At 52.1% G+C, this 23,709-nt stretch overlaps 8 protein-coding genes across 8 annotated transcripts; 4 read left to right on the top strand and 4 right to left on the bottom strand.

Annotated features, from left to right (window-relative positions):
* Positions 1-1,476: 1,476 nt before the first annotated feature.
* ATEG_10020 (putative proline permease) lies at positions 1,477-3,163 on the bottom strand (the record flags this gene model as incomplete). Its single annotated transcript, XM_001209322.1, has 2 exons — positions 1,477-2,782; positions 2,835-3,163. The coding sequence occupies 2 exons, from the start codon at positions 3,161-3,163 to the stop codon at positions 1,477-1,479; spliced, it is 1,635 nt and encodes a 544-aa protein (XP_001209322.1).
* A 518-nt stretch (positions 3,164-3,681) lies between these two features.
* On the bottom strand, positions 3,682-4,744 carry ATEG_10019 (uncharacterized protein; the record flags this gene model as incomplete). Its single annotated transcript, XM_001209321.1, has 2 exons — positions 3,682-4,395; positions 4,451-4,744. The coding sequence occupies 2 exons, from the start codon at positions 4,742-4,744 to the stop codon at positions 3,682-3,684; spliced, it is 1,008 nt and encodes a 335-aa protein (XP_001209321.1).
* Positions 4,745-9,176: 4,432 nt separating this feature from the next.
* On the top strand, positions 9,177-10,360 carry ATEG_10018 (TNT domain-containing protein; the record flags this gene model as incomplete). The annotated part of the gene is made up of 3 exons (XM_001209320.1): positions 9,177-9,384; positions 9,623-9,669; positions 9,737-10,360. The coding sequence occupies 3 exons, from the start codon at positions 9,177-9,179 to the stop codon at positions 10,358-10,360; spliced, it is 879 nt and encodes a 292-aa protein (XP_001209320.1).
* A 1,531-nt stretch (positions 10,361-11,891) lies between these two features.
* ATEG_10017 (uncharacterized protein) lies at positions 11,892-13,211 on the top strand (the record flags this gene model as incomplete). Its single annotated transcript, XM_001209319.1, has 1 exon — positions 11,892-13,211. One exon carries the CDS (start codon positions 11,892-11,894, stop codon positions 13,209-13,211), a length of 1,320 nt encoding a protein of 439 aa, XP_001209319.1.
* Positions 13,212-13,799: 588 nt separating this feature from the next.
* On the top strand, positions 13,800-15,585 carry ATEG_10016 (uncharacterized protein; the record flags this gene model as incomplete). The annotated part of the gene is made up of 3 exons (XM_001209318.1): positions 13,800-14,567; positions 14,631-14,920; positions 14,970-15,585. The coding sequence occupies 3 exons, from the start codon at positions 13,800-13,802 to the stop codon at positions 15,583-15,585; spliced, it is 1,674 nt and encodes a 557-aa protein (XP_001209318.1).
* A 773-nt stretch (positions 15,586-16,358) lies between these two features.
* On the bottom strand, positions 16,359-16,946 carry ATEG_10015 (uncharacterized protein; the record flags this gene model as incomplete). The annotated part of the gene is made up of 1 exon (XM_001209317.1): positions 16,359-16,946. One exon carries the CDS (start codon positions 16,944-16,946, stop codon positions 16,359-16,361), a length of 588 nt encoding a protein of 195 aa, XP_001209317.1.
* A 1,928-nt stretch (positions 16,947-18,874) lies between these two features.
* Positions 18,875-20,369, bottom strand: ATEG_10014 (FAD-dependent oxidoreductase; the record flags this gene model as incomplete). The annotated part of the gene is made up of 3 exons (XM_001209316.1): positions 18,875-18,969; positions 19,017-19,649; positions 19,718-20,369. The coding sequence occupies 3 exons, from the start codon at positions 20,367-20,369 to the stop codon at positions 18,875-18,877; spliced, it is 1,380 nt and encodes a 459-aa protein (XP_001209316.1).
* A 1,021-nt stretch (positions 20,370-21,390) lies between these two features.
* ATEG_10013 (uncharacterized protein) lies at positions 21,391-23,126 on the top strand (the record flags this gene model as incomplete). The annotated part of the gene is made up of 3 exons (XM_001209315.1): positions 21,391-21,400; positions 21,494-22,155; positions 22,203-23,126. 3 exons carry the CDS (start codon positions 21,391-21,393, stop codon positions 23,124-23,126), a joined length of 1,596 nt encoding a protein of 531 aa, XP_001209315.1.
* Positions 23,127-23,709: the final 583 nt, after the last annotated feature.

Genomic DNA, 23,709 nt, shown 5'->3' with positions numbered 1-23,709 from the left:
AGTTGGCTGTGCCACCCTGAGAATGCGCGAATAGAAGACTCTTTCTGGGACATTGTCACGGAGGGCTACTGGGTAGCCCAGACGAAGAGACAAAGAGGAACTTTCTACTCGCCGTGGATGTTACGGAGAGAGAGTACTACTAAGAAGCAGTATGTTGATTATCCATTTGTCTTTGATTCATTACTGACGGAACTCCAGAGGTGGCTGGACACGAGCGACTCCACAATCGTCTGTTGCGTTTGATAATCTCTTGGGATACTGCGCCTCGGCAGGTTTTGAGGGAGAGTTGCTTGTTGGTCTTGCATCGGTCATGATGTTGATGACACGAAATGCTCCTCCTCCCTACTTCGCTCCTCCTATAATCATACCAGCACCTCCTACCCGGTCTTCCTCGCCGCAGAAAAACCCAGCTTTTGATGCGCTCTTCCGGTCCATCGACAAGTGCATGTGTCTAAGCGCCACACAAGATGCGTTGGACTCGTTACTTTGCAGCGCCTTCTTCGATCCTTCGATTCCCTGCAACTTCATCGGGGCCGCATCCCTCGGCGCGAAGGAGGCTTTGGAGGACAATCAGCAGCTGCTCAATGCAATTGGGAATGTAAAGCCTCATCTAACCCTCTTATGGGCAGCAGTGCTATGCAGCGATCAGGCGACCTTCTTCTTTAACCTGGCTTTCCACAGCTTACCGCCTATATGTTTGGTTGCCGCCTTTTGGACAAACACTACTCAATCCTTTCTTCAAGCGACATATCGCTCAAATTGCTCGGATGAATCGATCGTTCTACGGGCAAAGGAGTTTCAAACGTCGTATTTCTGCCGGGATATGTCGGCTCCGTGGTCTCCAGCGCCGCCATTCGGCAGTACGCCGGTTCGGAATCTGAGTCTGGAAGTCAGGGCGCATCTTACCCATATGCACAGGCCTGTTTCATGGAGGATACACTGGGATTTTGGAGTCTGGGGAAAGAGTTCCAGCGAGTCCGCAGAATCAAATTCGTCCTGTACAGGTTCACGATATCTATCGTCCTTCTAAGGAGGATGCGAATGAGTAAGCCTGAAGGGCAACAGTGCTGGCATTGCATACTGACGATTGAAGGTCACCTCACCCTGAACGAGATCCGGCGGATGAACAATCAGCCGTCGCACAACATCGCGGTTGCTCAATTGGCATAGGGGTTATGACGATGGGATCTGGCTGGATGATGGGACACGGGACATTGAATCTATTCGTCGTCTGCAGTCGCATGCGTGGATAATCGACCAGTGGGCGATTCAGGATGACGAGCCTATTGAGAAGCATAGTCCCCGGGGAGTTCCTGGCAAGAGCGTCCAGCGGTGGATTGAAGAGGTTGAGGTATTTCGAAAGGTAAGGGAATTTTGAATGCATGAATGACAGGGTCGACAGCGCATCTTGAAGTATCGTAAACCATAAGATATATTCTCATAGACTCGGTAATATACAATCCCGTCCAAAGCGTATCACCACATTCTCTCCCACGTACGTCGTATAATATTCATCTGCGCCAGCTCTGCCCTGTGTTTCTCCTCCCAGGTGCCGTCTTCCCACTCGCGACACTCCTCGTCGATCTCCGCCTTGCCCGTGTAGATGTCCGCCGTAGCCGGATCAACCCACTTGGTGCGCTTGAACACCTTCCAGAACACAAACATGACCACAAAGAACGCCAGTCCAAAGTACGAAGTCACAAACCCCTGCGCGCTGAAGGGCTTGAACACAGCATACCCGTTCAACAGCGCCGTCGTAAACCCGAGAATCACCGCCAGGATGGCCATGTACGGCTGCAGCGGCGAGATCCACGGCAGATAGCTCTTGCGATCGATGCCCTGCGCACGCAGCGCGCGGTACCAGCCGAGGAACGTACAGGCCATGCTGGTGTAGGTGAGGACGAGTCCGATGGTAGTCAAGTCGACAAACCAGTAGAAGACGCTGATGGACGAGTTATCGGCGACGAGGAAGGTGACGCACGACAGCAGGGTGACCACGACCACGCAGTAGATGGGCACGCCGTCCTTGGTGCATTTGGTCAGGAACTTGGGGGCCTGGCCGTCGCGGGCGAGCGAGTACAGCGTGCGGCTGGAGCTGTACAGGTAGGCGTTGCCGCAGGACCAGCCGGAGAAGAGGATGAGCACGTTGATGAGATCGGGCAGGCCGCTGATACCCAGGTTCTGGATGCCGATGACCCAGGGCGAGGCGGCGGAGCCGGAGGCGCCGGAGTCGATGGCGGACATGAGGCGGGGATCGTGGGAGTCGCAGATGATGCCGACGCCGAGCACGCCGACGACGTAGAAGCCGACGATGCGCCAGAAGGTCATCTTGACTACGCGCGGGATGGTGCGGCGCGGGTGCTGGATCTCGCCGGCGGCGAGGGCAGGCAGGTCGGGCCCGGCGATGGTAAAGGCGGCGTAGACCATGACGGAGAAGAAGCCCAAAAAGCGGCCGGTGACGCCGTCGGTGTAGTATTCGTACATGAGGCCGTCGGTCCAGTGGCGGAAGCCGTAGGCGTCGCGCTTGGGGTTGCCGCCGACCATGGTGATGAAGGTGAGGAAGATGAGGCCGAGGAGGAGCAGGATCTTGGTCGAGGCCATGATGAACTCGGCCTCGCCGTAGTATTTGACGGCGACGATGTTGAGCAGGAAGCAGATGACCATGGCCATGGCCACCCAGGCCGCCGGGTTGACGTCGATCTGCCAGTAGTCCATGATGAAGGCGACGGCGGAGTATTCGGTGCAGACGAGCATCAGGCCGGCGTAGAAGTAGACCCATCCCCTAGAAGCCGCTTGTCAGTGAGTTTCTCCGCAACGACTAGACGAGGACCTACATGGCGAATCCAAACGCTGGATCGACGTATCGCGCCGCCAGCTCGAAAATCGACCCGCGGATGGGCAGGTAGGCGCACATTTCGCCGACGCTGAGATTGATCGGAAGAATGAAGAAGATCCCCCAAACCAGATATCCCAGCAGTAGCGAGAGCGGTCCTGCGTCACGAAGATATGCGCCGATTCCCACGAACAGGCCCGTCCCGATGGAGCCCCCGATGGCCATCAACTGCACATGGCGCGAGGACAGACCGCGCTTGGTCTGGGGAAAGGGAACGATGCTGCCGGCGTCTGCATCCTGGCGATCGTCGAGGGACGCTTTCTTCTCCATGTCGGGTGGACGGTGTATAGGCATAAGCTCGAGAGAGATGAACGGCGACGGCTGGGCGAGGGCGTTATTATTATACTCCTCCTCCGCACCCCGCGATACAACCATCGCCATCCAGACCCATGCCGATAACAAGCGCGATAAGGGGCCACAACTAGGGAAGAGACCGCGCGATTCCACCAGATACCGCCAGCCAAGACCGCAGACCTGCGCCCAGCCCGGGAGTTAAGCTTGTTGGAGGCGATAAGAGCGGAGAAGCAGCGCGATCACCGGCGCTACGCCGAGAGTCATGCCCAAAGGGGGAAGAGATGGCGATGGCGGCGATGCCAAGTGATAAGCACGGGTATAAGAGAAGGTTATATCGGTGGAAGATGATGGTGATGGATTGATATGACAAGCATCATGAATTAGAATAGATAGCATCAAGTAATTACAGCCGCATATCCCCTAGAACACCCCAAGAACCCCTCCTATGCTCCTATACTCCTACGCCCATATTCCCACTCCTACTCCGATACCCATCATCGATATACACCCCGGTTCACCGAATTACTCGCATCCAGCTCCGTCGGTTCGCGCGTGTGGCTGACGGTTGATTTGGGCCCCTCCCAGCTCCAGTGGCCGGCTGGAGGGGTTGGCGAAAATGTCCGCTGCGTCGGATTGGGACTGGATACGAGCGAGGTTCCCGGATCTCCTGTGTGCTGCGTGGTACTATCCAGTTCGCTTTTCGGTCTCCAGCCCTCCCCGTGAAAAAGCGCCCATCGCGCCGTGCGCTCGGTGCGCCCATCCTGCGACGACATCCATTGTTTGTAGACCCGGTTCCGCCCTAGTGTGAAGAACAACGCGACGAGGATGACGAGGAACGCCACCGCCCCGACCACGATCCCTGCGATCGCGCCGCCGCTGAGATGCGTGCCGGACGACGATGAGTTTCCGTCGGCTGCGGATGTGGTAGGATGCGCGGTGGAGGTGGAGGTGCTCGCAGGCAGGTCGCCTTCGGCGGGCATCGACTGGCCGGGCACCAGCATATACGGGTATTGTTTCGCCTTGGCGTATTGCGCTTCCCAAGTCATGGTCTCATTCTGGATGGCCTCAGCATGATGATGCATGTCGGGAAGGACGAGACTCACCGGATTGATGACCCCCACCATGCCGTTCTTAATGCAGGAGTCGATCGCCGTGCAGTAAAAGAAAGTCGGCTGGGTATCGTTCACGACGAGATACCAGCTGGGCGCCTGTTTCGCATCAGCTCCACCTCATCCACATCTGGTGCATATGCTGCACACTCACCGGCCCGACGAGCTGCCCATTGTACTCGTTGAAGTGGTTGAACGGTCCGGAGTAGAAAACGCTGCCCGATGCGGGCACGCAGGGGGCCAGGTAGTCGGCCTTGACGACCGAGTGGTTTCGCGGGTAGAACTGGAACTCGATCACGTCGCCCACGTCCGCGGTGATGCTATGCGGCGAGTACTGATGAGGGTCCTCCTTGGATCCTACCTTGACGGTGTGCGTGGCGACCGATGCTGAGGTGGTCGGAGACGCGGTCTGTCGGACTAATGATGATGATGATGATGATGATGGCATCTTGCCTGCCTGACAGGAGAGCGGAGCGGTTGTTGTTCTGCTGGGATGATATCAGAATTGTAGTGACCTCGATCAGGATGATCGCGAGGGCAACAACATATTACTCCAGAGTAGGCAAAGGCAAAGGAAGAGGAGTGAGCTGACGGACACCCAACAAAGAGGGGGTCAGCTCTTTGTCGGATTCCTTCTTTGACGAGGCTGCGTCTTATCCAGTCAGCGGCCACGCTGCCGTCGTATCTGTACGACCGTATAGAAGGGTAGCGCGAGGGGGGTGTACTACCCGTCGCATCGATGTCCGGGGCATCCTTGACATGTTCGGTTGTATGCATTAGTCGGGTTAGTTGCTATCGTAAGGGTCATGATATGATTGCGAGTCATTCGGTGGACCTGGATTTCTTTGTCCTCGACGATGGCCCGGCATCTACACGTTGCAGCCCATGGCAGCGGGACGTTGTACCGTTGCCATAGGAGATCCGGAAGTACAGGAAGAACAGCCCGAGGAACGTCTCATTCGAAAGACAGGTGGGTTGGCCATGATGACAAGTAGGCGACGAAAGAACGCATCTATATGGTGTATCCGTTGGCGAGGCTGGCGGTCATTGACAGACAATGAAAAAGATCCCGGACTATTTTCATACAGTATACGCGGTAGGAGAATCACGCTAATGGCATCTAACTGTCAGGAAAACCAGACATACAAGCGATAATACATTTTGTCTGTCAGCTTGGTGGGTTTTCTGACTGTGTCATTTGGTGAACAATGATCATTCCGCTTTAACACGATATATAGACATTGATCGGAAGGCGCCCGCGACTCCCCGGATTTCCGACGTACACTTAGCTGGTTAGAAGCCGTCTATCACTGGCAACCATTGACCCATTCGGCAGAGGCTCGAGTTCATATCAGAGGGATGTCGTCCATATCCGGCGCACTATCCGAGGGAACCAAAAGTAGAGTCGACATCTAGGGGACCGACTACCAAATAAGTGTTCCACTATGATTTTGATTAGAAGACGTCGCACAGGGTAGAAATTGGTTCCCCTTACTCAAAATCAAAAGAAACTTCATAAAATTGGTCTGGATCAAAACATATATCGTGATCGGCTTCGTGGAGAGTTAGGGGATAGGATTCCCGCCGTTGGAATTTCAACGGAACCGAAGTAGTCGGCAAGATTGTTGTGCTGCAGATGCTCTGGTCATTTTATGACTAGGCACAAGATGTGACGATGTTCGCATACCTCTTTTCCCACGCCAGATATTGACATTGCTGGACTTCCTCGTTGAATCGAACACGGGGACGCTGTTTCCTCCAGTTATTCCCGGTATCTACGCCCCAGGGCGGAGGGATTGGAGAAATGTAGAGACTTGCCTGTCTCAGACACCCTGTAGGCAGATGCTGAGACCAATCCGTTAGTAAAACACCCAGCAGAGACCCGAGGGTTGTGATGGTACCTTTGTGCGGCGTATGTGTCTACCTAACAGGGGATATTGTTTGTCAGGCTTCAATGGTCCATACAACCAGTTGTTGTCCGCGTCTCTGTCCCTACGTCAATTGAGTGAGCTGTGGCCGCATGCAATTAGGTAAATAAATGGAATAGCAAATACCATCCAATGCACCAGGCTGGTAAGCGTCGAGCGTTCTGCCTTGAGCTGAACCAAGCTCTCCATAATGCATTTTCGAGCCGCAGAAAATCTTGCAGCTCAATTTTGTGTCGAGTGAGATACCGTTTTGTTGCTCGAGCTTCCTCATATCCCCAATGGTATGCGAGATAATCAACGTTGTTTGAGGGATTATGCTCTAGTGTTAGATCGTCATGGATGTTTCGCCCCATAGCTTTAGGAAGTTCAATTTTTCAAATGAGACGCGCTGTAGATCATCAAGAGGATAAAGAATGACTGCCTAAGACGTTGTTCCTCTGGGGGAAGACGACATATATGGTAGGATTTGTCTATTTTTGGAGATGCTGCAATGGACTATGGGCGCCAGTACCATACGTATATAGCTGACAGATTTCGCTACGATGCAGACGCATGCATAGACTGATAGACAGGTATGTAGCCAGGGATGATAATTGCCTCGTGCCGTGGAACATTCAACTGCATATTCAGCACTGGCTTTTGGCCATAAGAAATAGCCGCTACACGCCGCTATGATCTAGGCATCATGGGATAACTCTCGATACCAAACACCCACACTCACACACGACCACGTCTGATGCAATACAATTATAAGAGGGGCCCTCCCTGGTTATATCCTAAAATTGAAGGTTGAAGGCAGATTGGTCTAGAATGGCCTAACAATCAAAAGTACGATACGTTCTAGCCGCATACCTGGGGAAATATTCTCCGCATTCGGAACACCTATCGATTTTGCCTTGTCACGTTACATCCGGAGAGCCGCTCTGCCCTAACGCCTCCAGATAGTTCTGGGTGGCCTCGACAGTCTAGTAGGTTCAGTGCTGCTACCGCCTGGTGCCAACATGTGCACTGCTGAAATGCCGGGAACGACAGGAAGGAAGACTGGGTGGGTTTCATGCCAATGAAAAGCTACAGGCTGAACCGGCTGAAACTTCCATCCAATGAAGAAAGCCCCTTGAAGAGGTGGGACACTGGAACTAAACTTACTCGTCCTGCCGTTTGGAATCAAGGCAAATGACAGGGTGCTTATGTCTTCCACGCTTCTGTCCGTATATAGGACCTCTACTGACGTGCCAAAAGGATCAGTTCTCGAAAGCCTATCGGAGTACTCCGTGTAATGTATGCAATCTGCAAACATAGAGTATCATGCAACAATGCTCCCCGTAATCGTCTGCGCCTTCAGCCACGACGAGCGATTAACTTTCGGGTAGTGGCATGATACCTTCCGGTATGTGGGAATATAAAGGCACTAACCGTTACAGCAACCATGGTTGAATCTCGGGAAACGCAGCTATGTACTAATGCGGGCTCTTCCTAGTACCACAGGGCAGGGAGACCCTGCCTGGTAAAACGGGAAAAACGAATATTCAACCTTCTACTTCGACTTTTTTTTTTTTTTTTTTTTTCTGACAGCTGGGGGCCGATATTAGGAAAGGAACGGCAATAGGGTCGGGTCTTGCAGCCCAACAGAATACCAGAATCTGACATCGGCTTAGCACAAAGTAGCGGATCGTCAGAGCGTATAGCACCTTCGGATCCGACAGTGCACCGTCCAACAAACCGGCCAGACCCCAAATTGACCGGTTCGGTCCCACAGCTGAATATCTTTATTGTCTATGACAGCTACCAGTGGGACCTGCATGGGCGAGTGAGCTATTTACTCCATCCAATTCGCTTCGTGATGTCAAGAGGTACATTGCTGAATTTCTATAGCTTCCATGACACCTAGGCTCTTGTATTGAAGGACTCACGGATCAAAGCGTTGAAGGTGAATCCCGCCAACGCCTCATCAATCCTCCCCGCATTATTACTTCGCCGAACACCAACTTACGATATGGACGACTCTATGATAGACACGTCTGTTTTTCATGGCGCATATCCAACCAACCGACAAGGATCCGATACAATCGCCATCTACTTTGGCCGTCTATCGTTGCAAGATTCGCTGAGCACACCGGCATCAAAAGGCCAAGTTCCTCCACAGCCGAATACACCCAAGCACATCGACCCCGCTCAATCTGTCGACAATAGCAAGTTCCAAGCGTGCCTCTCGCCCCTCGAGAGACAATGGGCAGATGAACTCCCCAGTGCGGCACAACGTCTGGTTGCGGCCGAACTTCGCGTCAACAAGGACACCCAGGGACAAAGAACATAGCGATAATTTATGCGGTGTATGGTACTCTGTTGTATGGATAAGCGAAATTGACAGTTAGTCGTGTTGTTCCTGAATTGACTGGTAAGAGCTTCGCTAGCTTGAATCAGGCAGGACTAGTACGCAATGATTAGATATCTAAAGCTGAGAGGGACCCTTAAGATGGGCGAGAGGATGCGGCTACCGTTTCCTATATAAACCCGGCAGTGCATGAAGATGTATTCACTTCATAAGCGGCTTAGCTCTGTCCAGTATCATCCGATCAAACCCCAATCGAACCGCGCCCGGGGCGCTCCGTTATTTTCCAAGCTACCCCAAGAATCATACTGTTCGTTGCATCCCTTACAGTTTCCGTCTCTTCTGGTCTTCTCCAACGACAGGGGATTGCCCCCTCCGTTATACAAGCATACCTGCCTTGGCCAGCTACTCCAGTGCCATCCTCCGTATCGCATCGGAATTCAGGACGGCTTTGGTAGTCACCATCACTGCGTCTACCGATATGTTCGACCCGCAATTATAGGGGTGCAGATGTATCGGAGCAAGATTGAATAAATCCACCTCAAGCACAGCCTCGGTGATGTATGTCATTATACATTTCTCGAGGCCCACCCCTTTAGAGAAAGCTCTCCGGACCTGTCAATATGTTTGCATTTTGCAACGCGGCTTGTGATGATAAATGCGTTGCTTTCGCTCAACTTATGTACGTGCGACTTTTGATAGCAACATATCTTCCATACCGTGGCTCGATTTCGCCAATATTCTCGTCTGCACGCCGCCTCAAAGAATTTTATGCTCAATTTGCTATGGCGATCCTTGGATGCCGTACAGAATGTTTGTGCTACTACACGAGTAAGATGGAATGTTAGAGTGAACCGGTCGAGACCTGGTAGTCTCGCAGAGGGGCATATTTCTGCTCGTGAAAAGGAAGCATATAAATGAACGTCAAGGCCCTGCAGAATGGCCTATGGTTCCCTGCCCAAACGACTTATCATTACCTTTTACTGACCCGGTCCAATCCCTTCACAGTCGTCTCTTTTATCAATGTTTCATTTCAACTTCCTCTTCCCTCTTGTACTGCTGACAACAGCCCTCCCTGTTCTGGCAAGAGTGAAGCCTGAAGATGGCCACGAAAAGGTACGTCCGACATGTCCATCACTATTCAGCCTGGAAACGGCTTGAAAGCAGTCTTACAAAACATTAGGAGCCCGTATATCCTCGGCGATGCTTCCCAAACCCCTGCGCAAATATCATTTTCGTGAACGCATCTTATGTCTGTGGAGATCCACGCCTGGGACCAGTCAAGCTCCCGAAGGACTTTCCGCTGTCGACAGAATTGGCAACATATGCACGATTTGGCAACCTTTGCCCATACGAATACCTCGCAAAGTGGACATACCCCTCAAACGGATCATATCATTACCCACCTGCCAATGGATTCGTACTGTCTGACGATGGGGAGCCCATTCTAGGAAATGTGACCCTTCCTGTTGGCCGCAAACTTGACCGTTTCGGTGGCGAGGGGGGCAATTTTCTCGGCCCATTGGGTGCGCCATATATTGAACGCTCGTTACCTCCGAGTAACCTGGACAATTTTGACGGCGCATTCCCTTACAATTATCATGTATACGAGGTGACGAAGGAGCTTGAAGTCACTCTTGGCCCGGTTGCGCCATGGTTCGAACAGCCTGGGATGGGAACACAATTTGTCACATTCGACAGCATCTCCTCACTCCTGACAAATGGGTACCTACGCCGGCTTAATCGGACCGAGTATGATGAGAAGGCAGAATTTGCGGACAATTATACTCCGGGGCCAAATAGCTGAGTAAGGAGTGAGTTTGGAGCAACGTGACAGCTTGGCCAGTTCTTCGCAGTTCTTTCTGTTCCTCGGCTATTCCTTGTTTGTACGGCACGCTGCTTAGATTGTTGAGCCTGTGGGATTTTTCAACATTATCCTCATCGGCAGTATTTTTCCGGCATAACATCGCTGCAAGGGCAGCATAGTCATTGTTCTCTTTGATATTGGAATCTCTGTATGCCCAATCATGTAAGCCCCCTTGAGAGGAAGTATGCGACATTCTCCGCCCTTAATGGTGTACTTGTCCTGACAGAAGGGCCGACGCGTTTGCACAGCAGCACAGCTATACACTACTCCTTTAGGGGCCATGGCACAGAGGGCTATGAAACCCCACAAAGGCAATAAAAACATGTCCTAACTGACACATAAGCTGAAGTTTTAGGATAAACAGGAATAACTCCCTTGGTATGTTCCCTCCAATACATCTGAGCGCATCTCCTTTGCGGCTGTGGCTTAAAGAATGGCCTGGCCCCCTTGCTCGCTGGGCTCTAATGTAAGAAGCAGGCTATTCTCTCGCATAAAAGGTACTAAACCCCTTGCTCATCATGATCGGTTTCCCGAACAAGGAAAGAAAAGATTAACAGATTTAGGTGACCTTTACATCAGAGAAGGAAACATGGACTGAGTAAGTTACGATGTATGACTGCACTCCCAACCCGGAACCGTATTTCTCCCTACGCCCGCCTCCAACAACGCAATTTCTCAATGGCACACAGTGGTATGGCATTCCACGTTACTTTTACCAGTATGTTCCCACATAATCAGTGAGCCTTTGGTGCTGAAGTTGGCGAACTGGCTCTCCTCAGGCAAGCAGACTGCAAGGGTCAAGCAAAAGAATTGTTGGAAGGGAAACACGAGTATCCCCTGGGAACTTACGTCGCCAGCTTCAAGTGTGAGTACCCAGAAGTGGGCTATTGAGGGCTTTAGATTAGACACCAATTGGGAGTATCAACTTCAGTAGGTTAGCTGAACAGTTCTAGAATAAGACAGCTAGAAAGTGGCCGTTTCGCATTATGACTGCTCGGTAAACTTCAGATCTGTTGATCTAACTAGCGAGTATTCCGCTGAGCTACGAAACATGAAATCGAGGCTTTCGTACGTAGTCCGAAGGGACGGTTTAAGAGAACACGCTCTGGATCGAATGGCTTAAGCGCTGCCCTGCAAAAACCGCGGAAGATGTTGTCTAAAGCGTGCATCTAGGTATTGCTCTAGAAAGTCTTCTTTATTGATGTGATTGTTGCTGATTTTGAAGTAGGAGACGACACCGATGGTATGCAAAAAGACATCGACATAGTCAGGATAGGCGCGGAGACGATTCTGGTCATTTTAAATTGACTCCTCAGAGCTGATTGATAATTGGCTACAAACCGCGGCTGTGTTATTCAACATCTCGTATTTGTCGCGTGGTAAGGAGCCACCGTCCCCACCGTCAAGTATATGAAGCACCGCGAGCCCACGTCCGCGAGCTTTAGACCTTGACGCTCCCCTATTCTCAAACATGACCATCCAGTTTCCCCTGGAAATCCACGCCCACATCTTCAATTACTTGCTTGATGACCTGTATGATCCTGCATGTCCTCAGGAGGCATTCAAGCTTCGGTTGATTTCCAAGTCAATCCGAGGAATTCTCGACCCGGTCTTGTATAGAAAGATCCAGCCACCGTCAGACAATGGAGTGCGTATTCTTTGCTGTACGATAATACCGCGACCTCAACTTGCAGCTCGGGTGGAGGAAATCTACCTAGAAGAAGACGAAGGGTCGGAATCTGAGGAAGAGCCGGAGGAAGAGGAGACGGATGCAGATTCTGATTCTGGTTCAGATGCGAGTGAAGATTTAGATACCAGAGCTCAGCGAGCATGCAGGAGAGAAGAAGCAGAGCTCCTAGCTGGAGCAGCAGACCGCCTCAAAAGACAATTCACTTCTGATCCTGCACACTCGCTCGCACTTCAGAAAAACGACCTCTCCTGGCTCGCGCGATCAACCCGGAAAACCAGAAAATGGCTGCTCCTCTTTCAGCTCTCCAATCTCAAATCCCTCACATTGAAAACCCACACCGACACATTCGCCAACATGGCTTTGTTTCTTCGTCTTCCCCGCCTGGAGGAGCTAGACTTTGCCGTGCTAGCACCCGGCCCTGATGGCCCATCCTGCCATAACTATGTTCCGCCAGAGGACATTCTAGAGAGCATAATCCGCCACACTGATCAGCTCAAGACTCTCAAGTTTGAAGACATGAGCGGAACTGCCTTCTTCCCCGTTCAACATGATGCGCCGAAACTAAAGCGGATCCTTGAGGCGTACACCGCGAACACCCTGACACACCTCTCCATCTGCCTCTGCAATAATGACGAGAAGGACTGGCGGCAGGAGCAGGAGTTCAGTGACATCAGGGGACATTTTGGATCCATGAAGAAGTTTATGAGATTAAAAGGTCTCGTAATGCAGCTGGAGGTCCTACTGGGTAAGCCCAACGAGAATGACGGGCTGAGACTCAGGGACGTATTGCCCTCACAATTGGAGTATTTCACGGGCTTGAATCTTCCCGATTACCATGGAATGGATGATTCGGATAGGATCTGGGACGAAGAGCAGTATATCCCGCAATTTGAAGACTTGGCTGAAGCTGTGGTGCGGGACGGTCGAGCATTTCCCTCATTGAAATCCGTTAAGATGCATCTGCACCGGAAGGATTACTTCTATACTGAGAGGGAATGTACAATGAAAGGGCAGTATCGCGACGGAATGCTGGGTGACTCGCAGATCTACTTTGGGTTCGTTCGCGGTCCGTATGCCAACGAGGGGCCAGGACCAGATTAATCTACTATCCAATGCCCGAGAGGCTCCTAATAGGGTCAGAAGTTCTGCAATAAGCTCCCACAGCTATTTCTGCGGTATGACATTCAGGGATCTTTATACCGACGTGCTCGTCACGCCAAATGCTTGATTAATTATCATAACCTACTGTAGCCCCATCCGGCAGTATCCGGTGTGCCACACCCAGTCTTAACCATCTACTAAATATTTATCTGCGGTTTATACGACCGGTTGAGTCTTGCAGGGTCGCCTCCTTGACCTGCAGCATAGGCTTCGGGGTGAACTAGACCGGGGCTTTTCTCTTTGGAGTGAAATAGTCAAAAGCCCTTGGAATATCTGGGTGACAGACGCTCACTCCACCCCGGTTATGGTGCTTTAGCTTCGGGCTTTTGAATACTAATAATGATCTTACTGGTGGTAATATACTTCTATATATTAGTTACTCCGAGGGATTTAAATACCTAATTCATATTCAATATATCTTGTCCTTCCCTGCTGGAATTTTTCTATAAGATCTCCCGTAGTGTGTCAAATTGGCGAACCGACTGATCAACAGAATAGTACCTACGCATCTGTATCGACTCATCCAAGATGCACCTTTCCTGGTACATCTTCTTCGTCCTGGCTGCGCATGCTCTTCCTTCACGGAAAGCCGCAAAGCCACCCTTCTTCCTCCTCGCCGGGGACAGCACCACGGCCATCCAATCCACCGGCGGCGGAGGCTGGGGCGATGGGTTCATCAACACGACGCTGTTCCACGGCGCCGGAGGGCTGAACTTCGGCCACAACGGCGCCACGACCGTCAGCTTCCGCGATGGAGGCGACTGGGAAAATGTGCTCAGCGAGCTGGTGGCCCGTAGAGCCGACTACAGGCCCTACGTGACAATCCAGTTTGGCCACAACGACCAAAAACCCGCCGCGGGGATCTCAATCGAGGCATACACAAGTAACCTGGAGCGATTTGCGGCCGACGTGCTGAATGCCGGAGGCACACCCATCCTTGTCACCCCGCTGTCCCGCCGCAACTACGACAATTCCTCGGGCACGCCCACCATCATCCAGAACCTGGCGGACCAACGGGCCGCCACCATCGACGCCGCGGACACGGCGGGTGTGGCGTATATCGACCTCAACCGGGCGAGCACGGACTACCTCAATAGCATCGGACCGCAGAATGCGTACACCTACAACTTGAAGGCAGATGACCAGACCCATCTGAACGTGCAGGGGAGCCAGGTCTTCGGGGGAATGGTGGCCGAGCTGATCCGCAACGAGTTTCCTTGCTTGGGCGAGGCGGGGTTTGTCAACGTGGATCCAGACTTGTTGATGGCGCTGCACGATGGAGAGTATTACTGGCCAGTATGAGAAAACGGGCTGGTCTAGTCCGTTCAGAGCATAGGGATGTAGAGTAGTCTCGTTTAGTGGGGGAAACACGGAGCTGCTGGCCGTTTTGCCGTTTTCGTACACAGACCGAGGTCTACTCCATATATCACTTCCGGATATCTTCAACGGACAGCAACGTTCCTTGCACAACAGATGGAATCCATTCAAGTAGAGACTCCCGAGATCGAGCGCCCTCCGCGGGTGTTGCTGAAGCTCATCAGCGCCGGTTTTGCCTTTTTTGTAGCGGGCATCAACGATGGCAGTCTGGGATCCCTCATTCCCTATATCCGACAGTCCTACCACATCAACACCAACATGGTAGCGGTCGTGTGAGTATATTAGACATAGCTACCCAGCTATATATTGATGCAAGCCTAGGTATGGCACGACTTTCGGCGGCTGGCTCATCGCTGCCCTATCGAACAACTACCTGTCACAGTACTTCCAACTGGGGGTATTCCTCGTCCTGGGCGCCGTCTTGCAGGTCCTCTCGCACGCATTACGGGCATGGCTGCCCCCGTTCCCTCTTTTTGCTGTGGCCTTCTTCTTCGCCAGTCTCGGTCAGGCCTACCAAGACACATACGCTAACACGTTTGTCGCATCCGTCAAGGCCGCCCATCGCTGGCTGGGCTTCATCCATGCCATGTACATGGCCGGCTGTCTGGTCGGGCCCTTTGTCGCGACGGCCGTCGCTTCGGGCGATGCCGAGTCTCGATGGAATCTGTTCTACACGGCGCCTCTAGGACTGGGTGTGCTGAACGCCCTTCTCGCACTGGTCGCATTCCGCGATTTGATCGGCTTGAAGCGTCCAAATACTGATGAAGCCACTGTTACTGTCGAATCAAGGAAGCATGGTGCTCTTCAGGAAATGAAGACAACTGTGTCCTCCCTGAGTGTATGGATGGTCAGCTTGTACTTTTTCTTCTTCCTCGGAGCGAGCATCACCGCTGGAGGTACGTCGCGTCTTTTGTATCTCGATTTTCGATCGCGCTAACCATCCAGGATGGATTGTCGAGTATCTGGTCGATGTCCGGAATGGCAATCTGGAAAACATGGGCTACGTGCCCGCGGGCTTCTACGGAGGAGGGTTTCTCGGTCGGTTGATCTTAGCTGAACCGACGTATCGTCTGGGCGAGCGTAGGATGATTTTCATCTATGTGCTGCTGTGCCTGGGGCTGGAGCTGGTGTTCGGGCTGTACGTTATTGCTGTGATGGCGTAGACGACGTGCTAACGAGCGAGTCAGTGTCCCCAATATCATCACCGCAGCAGTAGCGGTCAGTCTATTCGGCTTCTTTTCCGGGCCTTTCTTTGCGACGGTGAGTATCCTCTTGCTTATTATCTCAGTCGAGGCTGATCAGTCCAGGGCATTTCCGTTGCGTCCAAGTTGTTTGCGCCTGACATTTGCTCTTCTGCATTGGGTGAGTCCCCAGGATTATCTAGCAGGCATGTCCATTTCCTAATCACAGCAGCCTTCGTCTTCGTCCTTGGCCAGGTGGGAGGCTCGATCTTCCCTGCTGTGACGGGTATCATCGCCGCCCGCGCTGGAGTCAAGGTGCTGCAGCCGATCTTGGTGGGTTTACTGGGGGCTACCGGGGTAACTTGGTTGTTTCTTCCGAAGACCAGACTACACCATGACTAGGTGAAGGAGTGAATGTGTGAGTGGTATAAAGTAAGGAGTGAATAGAAGTGCCTGCATCAAGTCATCCTACCAGCATAACGTGAACATTCTCCCAGTCCCCATCCTGCCAGCATTATAGATGCCTCACTCAGACAACTTGCACTCGAGGTCCAGTCACACCAATATCCCAGCGAAGCGACACATTATCCCCTGCGCCGACAAACTCAAACCCGACCATCTGTCCCGCGGGACATTCAAACTCAGGATATCCCTGGTAACTCTGAATCCAGTTCGCCGTGCCCGGCGCAGTGACATGGATGCGACCGATATGCTCATCTCTAGATTGCACGATGAACTCGGCGGTCTGCTTCGAGACCGTCTCGACCGACACCGCAGCCCGTTCTGCGCCGGTGGGCTTGGTCGCAGTGAACACGTCCGCCTGCTGCGTCCCAGTCGACACATCACGATCCCAGAGGTCGAAGAGCAACTTGCAGGTGCGGCCCGCGACGTCAGCGGGAATGTCAAAGGTCACGATTGTAGTTGTTTCGTCAGCCATAACACCGTTCTTCACGACCAGGAGCTGGTCCTGCGGGTCTTCTTTCCACTGGCCGCTGTCCACCCAGTAGCGGTAGGTTGCGTACGGCCAGAGCAGGGAGTCCTGGCGCTGGACCTTGGTCAGGCTGGCCGCCGTAGCAGCAGAACTGAACGCGAGGAGGGAGATGACTGAGACTTTCATTTTGAGGTGTTGTGATGACTGGGGTTCAGGTTGGTGTGATGGACTTGTGATGATCGAACCATTGGCAGTGCTATCCGTCTTTATAGCCTCGACATCGCTATGCCATGGCAGTATCGGCCCTCCATGACTACAACCGAGTCAGATGGGTAGGCTGAGACCATGCCAAGGGCTTGAAGGATCAGCATCTGAGTTATATTATTGCACCTGTTTCTCTTCTTCGACGTTGACTTTGCCAAGAGAGACTCGTATTGCGAGCTAGATGGGGATTCCCTGACGAGGTTGCCTTGGCCATGGTCTAGCAAATGGCCTCGCGTGTGACATGTCAGTGCTTGCCTCGGATCACGAGTTAGAAGGCCTGCCTGACGGACCTTCTGGGACATACTGTGTCGTAAAGTCTTGGTGCAGGCTGTGACTGAGACATTCTGGTGAGTATCTTTGATGATTGGTAGTGGGTTCGTATTGTACGCAAGACTGGTTTATTTTTAGCCGAAGCCTGAGCTGTATACATGATGCTGCCTTGTGCCCTGAAAGAAGTTATAGACTAGGGATTCGTGCAATATCTCGAAAGAGAGCTTCCTGCTTGGTAGATGAAGCTCGACTGACTCTCGGCCCGTGTAAAACTTCAAACAATGGAACTTGTAGATGCGAATATCGATTATTCAAGACTTCCTTTGTTATGACCAAGACATCGCCAGCCCTGAGAGACAGTGGAGAGTAAATAATCAAGCCGTGTCGACTGGAGAGTGAGTGCCTTGAAGGAAACAATGGCATTGATCTTCTAGAGGCACAAACGGCCTCGACAGCTGAGATACACATACAGCGATTCAAGTTATTGACATCTTTGTTCAGGCTGTTGATCCTCGTTGTTGCGCTTCCAAATATGGAATGCCTTTGCTTGTTCTCCATCTATTATCAACTGTGACACTTTAAGCTGGGTGTATACGAAGAGTATCCACACTATGCCATTGTTAGGGGGTCTTTATCCCTTTAAGCAGCTCGACTCTAGAAGCATCCAGATCACAATGCACTGAGAATTTTGTATACTCGCTCGGGGAGCAATCGATATCTTTGCCCTTGACCTCCAGATCACGGTGCTATCCTTGATCTATGAATCTCCATCCCCGATAGCTACATACAGGCGGCAAGTTATAAAATGCTTCAAGTTGCCCAAAAGAACGATGGCATCTCCAGCATCTCCAGCATACCCTGCCAAACCACCAAACAATCACCTCACCATATATAACTGATTACCCAACCATCTCAAATACGCCATGACTCACCACTGGTAAGAGCGAACGTCCCTTCGATACCACAGCCATTGACAATCTTCAGTGCGATATGCCGCCGTGCTCCAAGCATCAACTGCCAGCGTCTCGGGCATATAACTTGGTGTCCCAAATGTGATGAAGCGTACGTGCCCCAACGGCAAAAAGAGTGCCCCTACTGTGCCAACGCTCGGAAGCGGCGCAGACAGCGTCTTGAGAAGGAGAGGTCACTGGCGGAGCAAAGCTTGGTCGATAAGCTCACGACTTGTTGTTGAGACGGTACCCTTGCCCCATCCCACATACTGCCTGGTATCGTCGGGACGAGGCGAGTAGTTACTTGCAAAGCCTGGAGTGACTATAGTGTGGTGCTTTCGTGTTCTGGCGTTTCATGGTCTGCTATACAGTGATGGTGTTTGTCGTGCATGTTATAAGTGTTTTACAATAGAACTCACTGTGCATTAATATCGAGGGCATGCATTCGTGAATAGACTTACGGACAGAGTTGAGCAACGCAGATCAAGAATATGATGCATATCCCATGGAGAGCCCCTGCCCTGTAGGTAAAAGTTGTTCAATTGCAATATATTTTACCATTCCTCTCGCAATATTTACATTAGAGTGGAGATTCCTATCAATATTTATACAACGTGAATAAACGGACAATCACTTATCAGACGCAAGTAGTTTGGCAACTTCGTCTGCGATATTATAATTAAAAACCTGTTTCGCAGGCTTTGAGACAACGCTTGGGAAGCACCCTACAACTGTCAGTCTCTTTACCAACGATGGAGAAGTAACCACTTACCAAGGATCCACATAAAACAGTACATGAACATCTCTTCCAGCCAGCCCATGTTCCGTTTCTGGTCCTGTCTTCGCCGTGCTTCGTCCAGGATTGCTTCAATCCGCGGGCGACGAAGATGCATGTACTGTTTGGCTGCAGTCGAAATCACATGTTTCAGCGTCAACGGGTCATTCGCGGGCTTCTGCTCGCGAAGGTAGTGACAGAGTAACAGCGTCAAGGACTCTACATCCTCGAGCGCCTGTGATGTTCCCTGGCCAGACGATGGGGGGAGCGCATGCGCGGCATCTCCCACGAGCACGACCCCCTCACGCTCCCAGGTGGGAAGTTGTGGTGAGGTCCATGTTGGATAGAGGTTCTCAACTTCTAGCGAGTTCAAGACACGTTGAATCACTGGGTCTTGCCAGTGTGAATGACGCTCGCGCAACTGTCGCGCGACATCCGCTTTGTCCAGGGTCTTTGGGTTGGGACATTCATCCACAGAATAGGTCGACCACCAGGCCAGGGTATCGCCTGGTTCAGAGACATGGTAGGGCGAGTCGCGGTTCGGGGCTGATTGAGCGCTGTTGGCAAAGAAGTAACCGAAGAACCCGTTGCCGCCGAGAATGAAGTTTCCCGATCCCGGCTCGACAAAGTCTTTGACCTGCGAGGTGGGTATGAACCCGCCTACGCCCACAAGTCCTCTGATGGTACTGGTTATTTACTTGATCTCCAGGTAGAAGGGAGAACATACTCGTAATGAGGCGGATACAGATCTTCCTGGGCGTCTGGGAACAATGCCCGTTTGACTATCCCCTTCACTCCGTCTGCTCCGATGACGAGGTCTGCGTCGATCGGATCGTCCTCGCCATGGAGATAGATCTTGTTTCGACCATCGCGGCTTGCGGCTACTTTGACAACGCGTTTCGTGATGATGTCGCGGTCAGGGATGCGCTGACGGAAACAGTGCCAAAGCAAGTGGCGACTACTCCCAACCATATGCATGGAACCACCCTCTGGCGTGGAACAGTCCTCTGCGTTACTCATGCGCATCAGCAACCGTCCATTTTTGTTCTTGATGTTCGAGGTGGCAAGGGTATAGCCCCCACGGACAATATCACGAAGCAGGTCTTCGTCCAGGCGCTTGACGACGTTGAGTCCATTAGGGCCAACCGCAAGGCCGCCGCCTATGACCAACGCGTGCGAAGGGGTCGGGCTGCCGTCAGGATTGTGCTGTTTGGTATCCTTCTTGGTGCCGTATGCCTCGTAGATGGTGATGGAGTGCATTTCCCCCGGGGCTGGCGGAGGGAGGTGTTTCTTTAGCTCAAGGTATGCGGCACATCCGGCAATACCGCCTCCAACAATTACTATCTTCATTCTGCGTGAGCTTGGCAGACTGACGCTGTTGTGGAGAATCGATCTGGGGTGGAGATAATGGTGAGGCTGGGTAGTTATGAGATCGGATTGCTGTTGCCTGGTGGGGTTTGCTCGGACCCTCAAGCACTAGAGAAAGCTTGAGCAGATAGTCCCGCGATGTATGACGAGGCAGGGGATACAGTGCCCGCTCGAGGGGTCTCACGATGAGGTGGCTGAAAGAGAATGGAACATGAGGTCGGGAATACGAGCTGTTCTGTGGAACCGAGCCGGATTCTTTCCAGAACGGGTAACAGTGCGATCCACATGAGCTGACTAGGAGAAGGCTTGTATCCTTCCAAATAATCACAAGATTACTGTTCATCTGGGTTGGACAGGACATATTATTGTCTGTAACATCAACGTCCTATGTATAATTCGACACCGTGCACAGGTCCAACATCATGCGAATAATCCCACCCGAGAACATTCATGTGAAAGGGAATACTCCATCCCATGGCTCAGGCGTATCTGGATTGAATACAGAAGGGTGAGGGTAGTATAAAAGGACCATTGGAATAGGAGACGTATAAAAATGTGCTGTTCAGTCCTGATATCCGCGAGAGAAGAGACTTGCTATGGAATGGATGAAACAGCTCTGTTCAATAGGCTTGTACATGGTCGTATATTCCAAAGTAATGCCATGGCGAGTAATGTTGATCAAGCATGAACTAAAACAGACTACCTTGCAACAATCAGCACGGAGTCTGGGCTGTTCTCTGCTAAGGATATGGGTTGTAGGCCTCGGATTTGTAGATGGGTATTCCTTTTGCCGACATCTTGGGCTAGAATACTATCTGGAGACGAGACCATCAGAGTCCGGTTGACAAGCGATGAGGATCTGGTTTCGATGTATCCGTCTGTGTTGAGGCTGATCTTTACATGTCTCAGACTGTTCTGAAGCGCAGTGTCTGGTCGTGGGAGCCGATATATAGATCAGTATAGTAACCATGTTGATAGATTACCTCGCAAAGCCGTGAACACGATGGCAGCGGGTATGTCTAGCTTATTTGAATGCAATTCTGCTCGATCGGCATCTTTCTCTGCCGTCCATGAATGCTGTGTTTATACCTCGGCCTAACCGGGAGGCATTCCATCCCGGGATACATTCCGAAGCACACGGGTGCCATCCCGAACCTCAAGACAGCCATACTTATACGCGATCATCTGGAGCTTAACCCGTTCCTATAACACATTCTCCGCATTCTCAGATACATATCCCAAAACTGAAATGGTTGAAAAAGTCGACGTCCTCATCTGCGGCAGCGGATCCGCCGGTCTCTGCGCCGCCACCTGGCTTGCGCGCCATGGCATTAGCTGCAAGATCCTCGAGCGCCGCGACGGTCCCCTGGTCCTCGGACAGGCAGATGGCGTGCAGTGTCGGACGGTGGAGATTTTTGAGAGCTTCGGGATCGGCGAGGAACTCCTGCGCGAGGCGTACCATGTCTTAGAGGTCGCCTTTTGGGCAGAGGACGCCCCGGGCGCTGGCGCCATTAAACGCACCGGAAGAACAGCGGATACTCAGCCTGGGTTGTCGCATCAGCCGCATCTGATCCTGAATCAGGCGCGCATCAATGGGCTGCTGATTGAGGCGATGCGCCGGTTCAACAATCAGGAAATCGACTACGGCTATGATGTCAAGCATCTCGAGGTCGATAGCCAGCTGGCCAAGGACCCGTCTGCGTACCCCGTCAAGGTGATTACCAAGAAGGATGGGAAGCTTGTGGAGTTTGAAGCCAAGTATGCGCTGGTACGTGAATCCACTTCTCTCGTTGGGATCTGTCTTACACGTTGTAGGCCTGTGACGGCGCGCACAGTATGGTCCGGCGTGCCCTGGACTTCAACATGCTGGGCGACAGTACGGATGCCGTCTGGGGCGTGATGGACATGGTGCCTCGCACGGATTTCCCGGACATTCGGAAGAAATCGACCATCCGCTCCAAGGCAGGAAATCTACTGATCATTCCTCGGGAAGGTGACGCCTATAACCTCGTCCGATTCTATATCGAACTTCCAAGAGGAACGAAACCCCGTGAGGTCAAACTGGAGGATCTGCAGAACACAGCCCGACGCATTCTCGGACAGTACAAGATCGAGTTCGCCGAGACTGTCTGGTGGTCTGCGTACTCGATTGGGCAGCGTCATGCCGACAACTTCCACAAAGACTACCGCGTGTTCCTGGCCGGCGACGCGTGCCATACGCATTCCCCCAAAGCAGGCCAGGGAATGAACGTGAGTCTGCAGGATGGATACAATATTGGCTGGAAGCTGGCTTCCGTCCTTAAGGGCCTGTCGCCGCCATCTCTGCTGGAAACGTATGTGTTAGAACGCCGAAAGACGGCCATCGACCTTATCAACTTCGACCGCTATTTCTCGAAGCTCTTCTCTTCGACCGGCAAGATCTCCCCCGAGGAGTTCCAGAAGGGCTTTGTCCAGTCTGGGAAATATACCGCGGGCTTCACGGCGAAATACGACCAGTCCGTCATTACGTCGGGACTGGATGAGACGGCACAGCTCGCGAAGAATGCCGTGGTGGGTATGAGACTGCCAAGCTCGCAGGTCGTGCGCTACTGCGACTCTAAACCGGTGCAACTCATGACTTCTCTCAAGTCGGATGGCCGCTGGCGAGTGATGACTTTTGTGGGCGATCTCCAGCTGGCGCAGAACCGGAGGAACTTGGCAGCGGTGAGTATCGGATGGGTGCAGTTCCTGGGTTGTTAGCTCGTTTGCTGATGAGACGTTTAGATTGGAAACTACTTCAAGTCCAGTGAGAGCCCAATGCGCCGGTTTACGCCCTCTGGCGATGATATCGACAGTCTGATTGAGCCGATTCTGGTGGCCCATGGCAAACGCCACGATATAGAGCTGCAGCAGATTCCTAAGTCGTTCTACCCCTTCTCAGGCAAGAACAAGACACGCGATCTTCACAAGATTCTGTTTGACGACGAGAGTTATAACAAAGGGCATGGCCATCTCTACGAATACCTTGGTATCGATCCGCAGCAGGGGGTTATCATCATTGTCCGACCCGACCAGTGTAAGCAAATACCTTCCTTGCTGCTATAATCTCGCTGATGATGTCCAGATGTCTCTGCCGTGTTTGGCGTGGACAAGTTTGAACAGATTGGAAAGTTCTTTGAGGGCTTCTTGATCCCTCCGCATAGAGAGCAGGCCAAGTTGTAAATACGGAAGATTTAGATGTACATATAGTCAATGCGACGATGACCAGACAAAAGGCCACGAATATTTCCAGCCCCCGGGAGGAAATTGCAAGACTTCTCCAGAAAACACCATGCATAGATGG

This window comes from Aspergillus terreus, genomic scaffold, assembly GCF_000149615.1.
Source record: "Aspergillus terreus NIH2624 scaffold_16 genomic scaffold, whole genome shotgun sequence".
Lineage (NCBI taxonomy): Eukaryota > Fungi > Ascomycota > Eurotiomycetes > Eurotiales > Aspergillaceae > Aspergillus > Aspergillus terreus.
This window is presented reverse-complemented; position numbering and strand designations above follow the sequence as displayed.